Source organism: Trichoderma evansii, assembly GCF_050947405.1.
Source record: "Trichoderma evansii strain SZMC 28006 chromosome Unknown GGI43scaffold_21, whole genome shotgun sequence".
NCBI lineage: Eukaryota > Fungi > Ascomycota > Sordariomycetes > Hypocreales > Hypocreaceae > Trichoderma > Trichoderma evansii.
This window is the reverse complement of record NW_028145185.1, coordinates 605,370-618,105: the sequence shown is the minus strand read 5'-3', so window position 1 is coordinate 618,105 and position 12,736 is coordinate 605,370. Positions and strand designations below refer to the sequence as shown.

The 12,736-nt window shown below is 51.0% G+C and overlaps 2 protein-coding genes across 2 annotated transcripts; one reads left to right on the top strand and one right to left on the bottom strand.

The window, feature by feature from the left end:
• Positions 1-826: 826 nt before the first annotated feature.
• GGI43DRAFT_386865 (cytidine deaminase-like protein) lies at positions 827-2,234 on the bottom strand (the record flags this gene model as incomplete). Its single annotated transcript, XM_083203848.1, has 2 exons — positions 827-1,856; positions 1,987-2,234. 2 exons carry the CDS (start codon positions 2,232-2,234, stop codon positions 827-829), a joined length of 1,278 nt encoding a protein of 425 aa, XP_083057536.1.
• Positions 2,235-9,969: 7,735 nt separating this feature from the next.
• Positions 9,970-12,567, top strand: GGI43DRAFT_193004 (6-phosphofructo-2-kinase-domain-containing protein). Its single transcript, XM_083199976.1, has 3 exons — positions 9,970-10,464; positions 10,622-11,474; positions 11,536-12,567. Exons 1-3 carry the CDS (start codon positions 10,211-10,213, stop codon positions 12,391-12,393), a joined length of 1,965 nt encoding a protein of 654 aa, XP_083057535.1. The 5' UTR covers positions 9,970-10,210; the 3' UTR covers positions 12,394-12,567.
• The last annotated feature ends 169 nt before the right edge of the window (positions 12,568-12,736 follow it).

Genomic DNA, 12,736 nt, shown 5'->3' with positions numbered 1-12,736 from the left:
GCCCAAACCCTGCTGTGATCTCGGTGTTTAGGGTAGCTTTGGGGCATCTCTGCCGCTCAGCCCTCCAAGCCTAGGCCCATGGCCGGTTGTGTACTGCTGGATACGTCTGCCATTGCAGCTCTTGATTCATCGGACGTTGTTGTTTATGATCAACATGGTAGGTGACATGTCCATGTTTCAAACTCTCGGTTTCAATATCAAAGGGGCTGGCTGTTTCTAGACCATAACCAAGGAACGTCCCAGTCCGCCTATATATCACGTTGCCTCGGTCAAGCCGCAAGTTATCAATTACCAGCCAGTGACTGTTCTTTGTCTGCTACAGTACCAAGAAATTACATTTATACTCTTGTTTTTTTTTTTTTTTTTGGTTCTTTTTCTGGCATTTTTCCGTTTCAAAAAAACATGCCTTAATAAACATCTTTATCAGTTCCAGTCCGTCAATAATCCATTCGCCGTGCCATGCCATGCTAATAAAGCGACAAATCTTCCATTGACAAAATAACCCGATGCCATGTACTTCGTACCGAATCCCTTCAGCGAATAGAGGATCATCTAACCCCTCTTCTGTATCTTGCAGCTCTCTTCTCTGTCGTCGTCGCCAACAGCATTGTAGTAGTAGTGATATGCATTTTCCATGATGAATTATTCGTGCAAAAAGATGCGGCTGTCCGCAGTAGTAACAACAACAATAGCGCATTATACCTATATCAGAAGCACGCCACGCAGCTAGGGCGCGCCAGTATCGCCGGGGGAGCTTCGTTGTCCGGCACTGCCTTAGCCAGCAATGGCAGTACTGAGTCTCATATCGTCCTTGGAGGTGGTAATCCTAAACGTGAGTGGTTGGGTCGACAGGGGGGAGGTCAGGTACGCCGTCACCTTCCCACTCCCATGCCAGCATGCTCCAGTTGAGCTCGCGTCTCCAGAAAAGACCCAATCCTCGTCCACCTCCATCAGGACGATCATCTGCGCTCAGGCCGCCCGTTCGAGGCATATGGCAACAGAACACTGCCTTTCCCATACGAGAGTGCAGTACAGCCATGGAGCACGCAACACAAGGCTCATGGGTGGCATAGAGCTCCAGTCCGTGGCATAAGTAACCATCTTTGTTAGGGTGCTCTTGCTTGAAGCACTCCTTTTCCAGTTCAAGCATAGGTGTGTCCTGGAAGGCGTCAAATTCTAAGACGGGGCGCTCCATTGGCTGTTCAGCAACCGCTCGCTCGTACCGAACGAGTTTCTGAGCCACCATGCTCATAGCACGCAGGACACAGTGCGACATTGGGTTGCTATCGAGACCGAATCCATTCTGTTGATAATGTCTCGCATCTCCAGCAAGCCCAACAAGCTCTGCGCCCTTTTCACTTCTTTGAACAATCACGGCCCCCATAGCTTCTCCAATGCCCGCTTCCTTAGCCTGAAGGGCAACGCGATGTGCCAGTGCGACCCAAATTGGTGCGTCATTCTTAATGTCTTCTGTGCCACGGGCGAACATTCCTGGATGAGGTCCCAGAGGATTGTTCTTGCGGTAGACTGTCGGCCAAAACTGGGCAGTCCACATAGCGGCCTGAATTTGAGACGTTGGTGCCATCATTGGAACAGGGATAATGCTCAAGAATGGCTCCTTCTCAACTCCTTCTATTCCAGAAAGCAGCTCAATAAGCTCATCACGGGAAAAGTCTTTGGCCTCTCCTACTACGACGTAGATCCAAGTTGATTTCGAAGTATGGATTTGCCGACCAGTGGGTGTGTCATTCATCAGCTGTGTCTTTAGATGCGCCGGGAGGTCCGCCGGCTTCGCACATCTTCGTAGGTGCGGTAAGGTATTAGCATTACCAGCATTACCCAGGTCGCGCAAGAGTCTGAAAAACATAGTTAGTATGTTGGAGAATGTATAACGACATTTCATGTGATTCATGGAAAATGAGTCCAAGCATAGCTTATTTCGCCACGGGAGCTATTAAAAGAGAAAGGATAGAAGTGAACACTTACGTGACAAAATTATTGGCAGACTTGGTTGGAACTCGAGTGATATATGCATGCGAGATGTAGTGATCTTGATAGACTTCCTGGTCCGTTTTCAGGGGAATCAGAACGCCCAGAGGGAGATTTTGAGCCCTAAGGTCATCAATCATGGGGTTGGGCAAAGCAAGCCTCCCCAAGCGGACATCTTTAGTGTTTGCATTCTCAAGTTTCGCGTTGGCAGGTTCGTCAAAATAATCTTCCACTTCAACAGCCATTTTGGTCCGGTAAAGTTGAAATCGTCTCCGTCAAAGGAAGCGGGAACGAAATTCTTTGGAATGGTGAGTAACAAGCAGCTGGTTTCAGCTGATGGCGATCTCGTTCAGTAACAAAGAGATTTGAAGTACCGATGGACAAGCGTTCCTATGCTTGCATTCCGAGCGTCGCGGCAGCTGTGATGAAATGCCAAATGGATGTCTGGCGAGGCCGACGATACGACAGCAGAAGAAAACTCTGTCTTGGCTGAGTTGCTAGGGTGATATTTCCAATCCTCTATGATGTAAGGAAGAAGCAGTCGGCAGGTAATATAAAGTTGCCACAGGTTCTGATGTTTATGGACCCCAAACTGAGAGGAAGGAGCCAGTAGCTCTGTCAAACGAATCAAGCGGCTACTTCTCCTACTTGAAGCTAAAGCCGAGTTGCCTTGACGTTGACGATAGCCGCTTGCTTGCTTGCTGGGAGAGGGCGATGCTGGAGATGATTTGAAATGGCCCAGAACGTAACTCTTATGGACGGAGTAAGGTTGCCCTGAAAGAACCTTTTAACCCAGACTCTAAAGAGCTACTATCTAAAGGCACTTAAGCGGAATGATGAGTTTAGATGGGATCGCCTGCCAGTTCAGAACTGTTGCGAGGAGAATTTCGCTAGAGGCTCCGTTAGAGATATGATCTACAACCGAGTTTTTATCCTTTGGTGAAACTGAAGACGGCAGAATTTTGCATGTTACTGCATCAAGTGCACGATGGAGAATTGCCGGGAAAAGTAAAGAATTTGGGAACATAAAGCGACACGAATAACTTACCGGATATATGCCAGAATATTTGCATGTGCAGTATGGCCAAAGCAACTTGGATCTTGGAACTCTGAGCGTTTGAGGAATTCAGATAATTGCGATGCTATTGAAGATTGAAGTTGAGGATAAGTGGAGAAGAATCGAGAAAACGCAGGCGCTGGTTGGCCACAAGATCGGCAGGCACAGCGCCCCACTTAAAATTTCTATTTGCATCTCATGACAGATTCACTTCTGTTTGACTTTTTTAGGCGATGCTACGCCGTTGAGCAGAGGATGAAATATCAAGGTGTTGCATTGACGCATTACAGGTGCAAACATTCTTGTTTCCAACCCCTGTTTTATTTTCTATAGCAGTGCGAAACAAGTAAACACACAATAATGCATCTAATTTTGGATTATTGATATGACCCAGTCTCACTCCATGTGATCATGGCAGCAGCGTTTGAAACACGGTCGTTCATGTGATGGCAGCAGTTCCTGCCAAACGACCTACACCGCCTTGAAATCTTGCAGCCACTGCGGCCGGTGCTAAATATCCAGTAGCAAGAGATTTCGGCCACAAACAGCCTACAGAAAATATTATTTCTTCCATCCAAGCCATCGCTCCATCCACCATTTAATGCCTGCCGCCACTACTACTAGTAGGCACTAGCCACAACTCTCTTTCACTCTTCTTTTTCGAGCTCGGGCTTCTGTGCACTAATTAGGCAATGGGGACCGCTGCAACACCAATTGCCGTACCCCATTCATTCCTCTCAAGTGCCTTCGTCCTGGCCAGCAACTCTTTTTAATATCGGGCGACGCCACCAAATGCTGCACGCTGCGCTTTCGGAACATGTCCTCCCCTGTCAGCCTTGTCCCGATCGCCTCACTGGCTCTGATTCAAACGCAGGAACGTTGATGGTTCGTGGAATTCGGGGCTAGCAGGTGTCGTGCCCCCACGTCCTGGGAGCCGGAGGAGCTTGGCCCCTCATTTTGCATCTTGCAAATATGCACTTGTCACAAGAATCTCTTATCCGCCCAGCTCTATTTGGGTAGCACGCATGCTCCAGATCAATGGCTTCTCATTCCTGGGGCACTACGCGGGGTATGATGGGGGGAAGGCAATTAAGCGACATTCGCACCATCTCACCAGTTCAACTCGTACCTGTAGGTGGCACGGACGAGCTGTGCGGAGATACTGGCAGTAATATTGCAGACTCCGCCGACTACTGGCCTAGCTACTGGCAATAGTAGGAAATCTGATGCAACGTTTGGTTTTGGTGGTCCTGCCGAGCCCACCGAGATCGCCTGGACTTGACGATCAGGGTCTTGCGCTGATTTTGCTTTGCGCATCTCGCGCTTGGTGCGTTTTCACGACTGGGGCCATGCACCAGACCTAGGCATTTTAGGCGCTTGGGACGCCGTCCAGCGGCAAATAGTCCGGAGATGCTATATACGCACTCGGAGTCCGAAACGCACGCAATCATTAATATTACAGCTCATTATTTCTGTTTTGTCAGCCATGTTAACTTACAGTATCTACTCCGTATGATGCAGGATATTAATCCTTGGTCCATTGGGGAGGAGTTTGGAAAGCTCCTTGTGCAAGCATACCTGGAAACACCGAGCATAATTTCTTCCTGCGGTAGCTTGGCATCCAATATCCAAGGTAGCCAAGGAGCGTGTCATGGCATACAAAACGCACAATACACAGTACGGCTTACAAACACGTGCTTGTTTGCTTCGAATACGTTTAAAAGCATTAGCCTAGCGGCCAGGGCGGTATGAAGTATATTGTAAATTGTGGCGAAGTTGGCGAGCTGATAAGTTACCGTGACATGTTCTACCGTCACCGAGATGAGCGTTGGCGTGAGGCTCATCTTTGACGTACGATGCACCATGAGATTTTGGTTTAGCTATCTGAGCTGGAACGAGCCCTGGGAGCCGGGACACTCTCCGCGTGAGCCGCTGGTTTGGACGAAGAGGGTATAATCGCCGGATCCTCTCAGATTTATCAAAGCAGCATGCTTTGTGCCAGCGCAGCACAAGCCCGAGTTCTCTCTGCTACGGTCGCTCATCAATAAGGCACATGATTATGCGATGTTCAAAAGGACTACCGCTATGGCGCAGCGATCGATGCGATGGACACAAGCACATCAAGGGGCTGGAATGGCTAGCATTTCCCGCCTGACACGACTGTGCAGCGATGTTGTCATGTCTGCTTCGCCATCAAGATGCGCACGTTGTCTCATGACTGGCAGAGGCAGATCCCACGACCGCAGCGCTGCTATTGGCCGTGGGCCAAAAGGGGGCAGTGGCATCAATAATGCTAGCTGGCTGGTATTACGGATTACGGCTGAGGCGCCAGACCATCATTATCGGTCAGGCCTGCCAAGAAATGGTGAGATATGCGGCCTGCCTCTTCTTGGGCTATCATACTACTGCCTGCCGTTCATAGCGGCATCAATGTCTTGGGATATTACCATGGCGTGAAACCATTTGGCTAAACAGCTGGTGCTGAATGGGGTTAAAGGAGGCGCGCACTGGCAAATTAAGCATGCGATGCGTAGCCATGTCTCTGGCCTGTCTGAGTCCCCTCCTTCATCTCATAGGCTGCTTCCTGCTAAGCATGTGCTACGGGGTCTCACCTTAATCTCAACGACTTGGCTTGTTGAGACCAATTTCGTGTCTCAGCTATCGTGCGTGGCCTTGGACCGTGAAGTTAGAGGCCAGCGGCCCGTGCCTGTCGGTATAGGTACGAGTACGGCGTAGGCTCAGGCAGCCACGTACTCGTACCAGCAGGCTGTGTGATGCGAAAAGGGTGCTATTGCGCCGGTCTGGTTCGATATTAGCAGCTCGTTGGTGTGAAGAGCCCCCCTGTAAACACCATCCGCCTCACCATTAACCTGGAGGAAGCACTAAGGCGTGAAAGGCATGTTGGTAAATAATCCCATCCCAACGCAGCACCGAGTGCGAGCACTCCTACCTACGTACCTATACGAGCTGGGTGGTCTGGCAATGCATGGCAGTACCGATACCTTTTAGAACGCGGTATACTTCTTCCAAGGTTAGTACGCGCAGCTGTTATGCGTCTCTCCCTAGTCCTGTATGACGTCGACCAGCCTGCTAGTAGTATGTAGTCTTGCTACTAGCGATGCACTGCATTAACAGGCTTTTCAACAACAGGGCTCAACAAGTTTTATCTTCTCTCTTTTCTCAAACGCTACTAGCCAAGGTCACGCCCGCAGGCTAGGGCGGCAGCCAAAGGAGTCCGGAAGTGAAAGAGGGAAGATAAACGAGATGCTTCGTATTTACGCTAAAAGAAGGGTTAAGCATCGCCAAGCGAGGGCCAAGCAAGGCTGGCGCGGCCCATGCTGGCGCATGTACAGTATGCTTGTATCACGTCGAGCCGCGCAGTTGACAACCCATAATTATTTATCAGATTTGCAATGCCTGCAAATCTCACACCCGTTGCTTATTACGTGAAGAGGAAGGGTAATGGCTAGCCTGCTAATCACGGTGCCTACCCAAGTCCGCATCAGCGCCCTTTACAAGCTGACGACGGAGATTTACTTTGTGCTTTGGGTGAATTGATCCGTGGCGTCCGGTGTGACTGGACGCCGCTATCGGCGACACAAGAGATGATTGAATGAGGGGCTCTTGGTGTTCTGGGGAAAGTCCACTGATACTGGAAGACATGGGTCTATGTCGCAGTTCTAAACGATTCTGCAAAGTATCAGCAGCTGATGCCTGATTTTCTGCTATGCAGGGAGAACAAAGGAGCATGACAAGATTACGAACTATTACATACAAACAGGACGGTGTGCATTTGTGGCAGAGGGAGGAACCACAGGTTGTGAGCGACTCAAGGCTTTAGATTGAGACGGAAACCAACCAACCAGGCCCCGTGGGGGTCGGACCTTAGTTGGTGCAAAAAGACAGCTCCCACCAGTCAGATAAAGGGAGCAGCGCAAATTAGCACGTGTTGGCGAACAGAGGCTACCATGAATTGAGACGGGATGCGCACACCCACTTTGGTTTCTTCCAATGGAATGGCTAAATGCATGAAAGGGTAGAAACCAACTTGGTGTGCTTTTGCTGCTGTCACTTGCTATACAAGGAAGGGCGAGTTGGGGGAAGCCTGAACGTGGCGAGGCCAAGGAAATCCAGCAGAAGGGATCATCACTGTTCTATGATCAACATCATCGATATCATCATCTGCCGCGCTGCATCATTATCAACAACTGGTCATGTCACGCTGCTGCGTCGGTGAAAGCAAATTACGTAGCTGCAATCTATCTCCCTACATCCCTCTGGAGCAATCGTTTCTTCATTTTTTCTTCTCTGCAGCACAGCGTGTCGCGGCTAACGATGATTAGCAAAGATGAACTGAGGGGGCCATATGATAGCGGCGATGTGATCGAAGAGACAGCTTCCGAGCAAAGGCAGCTGAGCAGCACCGGCACTGGAGCTTCCGGCGGCTTGCAGGCAGGCTTGCGGTTGGGTGGTTGCGCGCGGCATACTTCTATTAATGTAAATCGCGGGGAGGGAGAGAGATCCAAGGCAGCACCACATCGATCCTTGGAAGAGGCCGACTGGGACTGGGGGCCGGAGCTAAGAGGCTGAGAGGAGGATTGGTGAGACCTGGAGGATGTGCATGTACAAGTACGAAGCACAAGCGTGAGCACAAGCACAAGGTAGGGAAGAGAGGAATTACAGCGAAAGCCGCCAAGTGCGCCAAGCATTGGACAAGAAACACCAAAGAGAAGGAGAGGGAAGGAGAAACAAAAAAACGCCAATGGAGGTATTTGTGTTCCCCATCACCATCGCCATCACCAACCAGCATACTGTATGTCATAGGTCTACTGTAATAGCAGCGGATAGCGGGAGATTGCAACAGCCACCAAAAGCCAAGAGACACGCCCCGACACACGCCCCCAGGAGGTGCAACCAGGAGCCAGGGAGTGGCCTCAAGGGACCGGCCATCTCTCGGCGCGAGTCCGATCACAGAGACCCAGAATTCAGTCTACAGGGACACGAATAAGGTGCCGCGGAGGGTTTCGGTGCTGAATAGAGAGAAGAAGGAAAAAGAGGCGTTTCTACTTTCTTCTGTTTTTGTTACTAGGGCCGCTTCTTCCGCGGTGGCTTTGTGGCTGCAGGCTTAGGCCAAAGCAGTTTAGGACGGACTGCCGCCCACACGCTTGGCTAAAGACGCTTCTTGTGTGAGAGATGAGCGAGATGGAGATGGTAAGTGGGATGTGGAGGGCGAGAGAAATATGTCCGATACAGAAAATAGTGGTGGACGGTACTAGCAGGCTGGTCTTATGTACGAGTAGAGCAGAGTGGGTTGGGCTGGGCCGTTGAGTAGCAGCAGAGCACCGTGGTACATCCGGAGCTCCATGATGGTACATGAGTGTTTATAACGGATGTATGCACGGAGTTGGGACTGCCAGGTGAGCCGCTCTGTAGGTGGCCAGCCAGCTTGTGCCTTTTTTGGACTCGAGAGTCATCTGGGCCGTACATATTGTATAAAGCCCTGCTCTGTTTCTCCTCGTCGATACTGCTCCGTTTGTTGGGCCCTAGACTCTTCTTCACCTTGCTTTTGCCTTTCATTCTGCATCTTGTTGAACGAGGAGGGCTACTCGATACAAACTCATCTTACATCCAATCAGTCTCCTCCCGATATACTTCGGTGTTTTGTCTCGGGGCTTCACAGGCTTCTTGTGCCGTATTCAAGGTTTTGCCCTGCGTGGACTAGGTATCAGGATAGGCTTTCTCGTTGCTATTCGCTCCTTTGCCTATCTGCTTCACGCCATCATTATCGATCGACCAGTTCAGGTACCGGCCGGCCCGTTGTTCCCAATATATCTCCGACCCAGCAGCTGGGCGAACCACGAACCTGGAACGTCACCTCACCTTACCTCACCTCACCTTATTCATATCTGAGCCTCGCGCTTCGGCTTCGTATTCTCGAAACACCCAAATTTAGGAGCAATCCCATTTCCTCGTCATCAAACGCTCCTTTTTGGTGGTCATATAACGGGCTTCTGACGTATGTTGGCTTCCACTCACACCTGATGAATCACCTGTGTTTTTGCTGTTTTATTGTGGGCTGCTGGCGATTTTCTTTGTATGAGGCGAGCCCGCTGCCCTATTATGGATCCCAGCTTATCTTTGGGCATCTTATTAATTCATTTCATGCACCAAGTACCGACACGATGCTAACGGTATTTATCACACAGGCCTGGCAATATTTATTTATTATTTTCGTTTGCTCATTACCGGCATCACAACTTACTCGGCCTTCAACGACACCGCCATATATTACAGCATCTCGCTCAGACTCCCTTCCTCACCCAGCTCTCGCCTAGTGCCAGCTTATTTTCCCCGTTTAAGAGGGCAACGATCTGCTGCTCGCACCGGATTCGACCACAAAGTGCCAGCCGACTCCACCCCAACACACAGTGCAAAGTACCTGTACCTGCGGCCGTACTGGTACTTGCTCCTCTGTCAGCCTGCCATTCCTGCTGCGACAGGCATAGTCATCCGCTACAACGTCCAAATCAGCGCACACCCCAACCCCAAACCGTCAAGTACCGCTACCTGCAACTCGCAGCTCCGGCCGCGTCGCCACGCGCTGTCGCTTCACTGGGTTACTCCCTGGAGCCGTCGCTGACACCCCCCAAAGAGCAGCCTCCCAGGGCCCTGGCCCGCTAACCTGAGCCACCCCTTCCAGGCTCTCCAGCCCACTCGTCCACCCACGAGCCGGTCTCGCAGAACGCTAACACGCTATTGGACGCACACATGCTGCAGGCCATTAATTTTCCTGCGAGTGCGAGCCGCCTTCCTGACTCGCCTCCCCCGACGTTTGCGTCAAAACACAGGCATCTGGCCGCCAACTTCGATCTTGCAACTCTCCAGATGCCTTCCGCAATATCTTTTCGAAGAGAAGGTGTGTAGCCCAGTCCATCACTTTTTCGTCACTCAGAACTCAATCCCCATCGATGGGAGTTTTTCAAACTTTTATTCCCTTTTTCAGATTTGCCCACCTTCTTTAATCATCTCTTTGTTCCTCTTGCATCCCGCTATAATTTTTTTCTCGCGCCTCTACTACAGAACGTCCTGCTTACTTACCTGCCCCTCGTCGCAGTAGACTTTGGCCGACGACTCTCAAAGCAATCGGCGCTCGCCAAACTGGTCATGAACAACCAGCTCTTCGCATCTCCGCCGTCGCCTCCTTCTATTTCTCCCTCGTCGACATCGCCCACGTCCCCGGAGCTGGAGCAGCATCCCCACCATCTGGCTGTGCTGCCGCCCCCCACCAAAGATGTCTACGGCCCTCTCCCAGCTCCCATCCCATCCATGGCCAACGCCATGCGCATAATGAACGACCTGACAGACACGCCTCCGTACTCGAGAAGCGTCACGTCGACTGCGCCCAGCTCGCCGCGAATGTGAGTGCTGATAAACACCTTCACCCCGCATGTCCCAGTGGCCTTTTTTCTATTGGCTTCCCCCATGAATCATCCATTATCCTCTATCACTATCACCATATCTTATCAATCGTTGGTGCGATAACGGCAACTTACTAATTACTATTCTGGATGACAGTCCTCCCCAGCGACAGAACTCTGGCAGCCAAACCCCGCGAGTTCGACCCCATGCGACGACGCTTAATATTCCGGGCATGACCAGGTCCAAGGTCTCTCCCGACGGACGAATTCCCCAGCGCGACGTGGCAGCCAAGCTCGTCATTGTCATGGTCGGCTTGCCCGCCCGTGGAAAATCCTACATCACAAAGAAGCTGCAGCGCTACCTGACGTGGCAGCAGCATGAATCGCGCATCTTCAACGTGGGCAACCGACGACGCAAGACGGCCGGTCGCAAAGTCTCAATTCATCCCAAGCTGGCCCCAGAACCCGATTGTCTTGATCCTCCTGTTCAGGCCGCTGAGATATTGCTGAATGGATTTCCGGCTCCCAGCGATGGCTTGAGCCCCCGAGGCCGAGACGAGCCTACTGAGTTTGATCTAAATCAAGCCATCGAAGAGCAGAAAGAGGCCGACCAATCGGCGCAATTCTTCGATCCCAAGAACGAAAAGGCAGCAGCCATGAGAGAGCAGGTGGCAATGGACACCTTGGACGAGTTGTTGGACTACCTTTTGAATGAGGGTGGTGCGGTTGGCATTCTTGATGCCACCAACAGCACGATTAAGCGAAGGCAGCATGTGGTTGACCACATCAAGCAGAGAGAACCCAAGCTTGGCATTTTGTTTATTGAGAGCATCTGCCACGATAAAGACCTGCTTGAGGCAAACATGCGCCTGAAGCTTTCTGGCCCGGATTATCGGGATAGGGACCCCATCAAGTCGCTGGAAGACTTCAAGGCTCGAGTGGCCGCCTATGCCAGCGCATACCAGCCCCTCGGCGACTACGAGGAAGAGCACGATATGCAGTACATTCAGGTAAATTGGCACACCGTTTCTCCCTTTTTTGATGTATCATGTCGCTAACCTGTTCTTGTAGATGGTTGATGTCGGCCGAAAGTTGATTCAGCACAGACTCAAGGGATTTCTGAGCGGTGGGCTCAGCACCTACCTCTCTAGCTTTAATCTCGCCCCTCGACAAATTTGGATCACCAGACACGGCCAGAGCATCGACAATGAGCTGGGCAGATTAGGTGGTGACTCGCCTCTTACCGAGCGAGGTCACTGCTACGCCCAGGCTCTTCATCGCTTCATCACACAGAAGCGAAAGGAGTGGATCATAGAGCAGAAGAGCAAGATGGCGCAGGCGTCATTTCCCCCTCTCCCAGGCGACAACACTCCCCCTTACCCCGACATGTACAGCGATGTCGACGACAAGAACTTTTGTGTCTGGACATCAATGCTGCAACGCAGCGTAGAGACAGCCGAATACTTTGATGTCGATGACGATTACGACGTCAAGAACTGGGAAATGCTCAACGAACTGAACTCAGGCCAGTTCGAGGGCATGACCTACGAAGAGATTGCGAAAAAGTACCCCGAGGAGTTCAAGAAGCGTGCCAATGACAAGCTCAACTATATCTACCCGGGTGTTGGTGGCGAGGGTTACCTCCAGGTTATTAGCCGCCTTCGCGACATGGTGCGGGAGATGGAGCGCATCACAGACCACGTCCTGATCATCGGACACAGGTCTGTCTGTCGTGTCCTGATGGCCTACTTCATGGATCTGACTCGAGAGGATATTACCGATATGGATATACCTCTGGGCATGCTCTATTCAATCGAGCCGAAGCCTTATGGTATTGCCTTCCACGCTTACCGCTACAACGAATGGCGAGGCTGGTTTGAGGAGCTTCCCAATTACAAGCCTCAGAAGGCTGCTCGTGGCAGCGTCTGAAGGCCTCCTATTTGCATTCTCCTTTTCTTCATTTCACTTTTTTTTTTCATCCATCATCTTTCTTTTCTCTTTTTTTTCTTTACTGTCTCTTAAGATATCCGCCGGGATAAGCAGGCCAGGCAATGCATTAGCTGTACAATATTAACGGAAACAATTTTGGCGTTGGAACGGTACGCGCGGAAGGATCGCGATTTTTACAGGGGAATGGACACATTACACTCAGGGAGAAACAGGACACACAAGCATAACACGAACGACTACATCTCTTCATTCTACACATAGAGGACGATGAGGGTTAGCCGTTGATCACAAGTGGACGCAAGTCTGCCTGTGAACTGGGCAT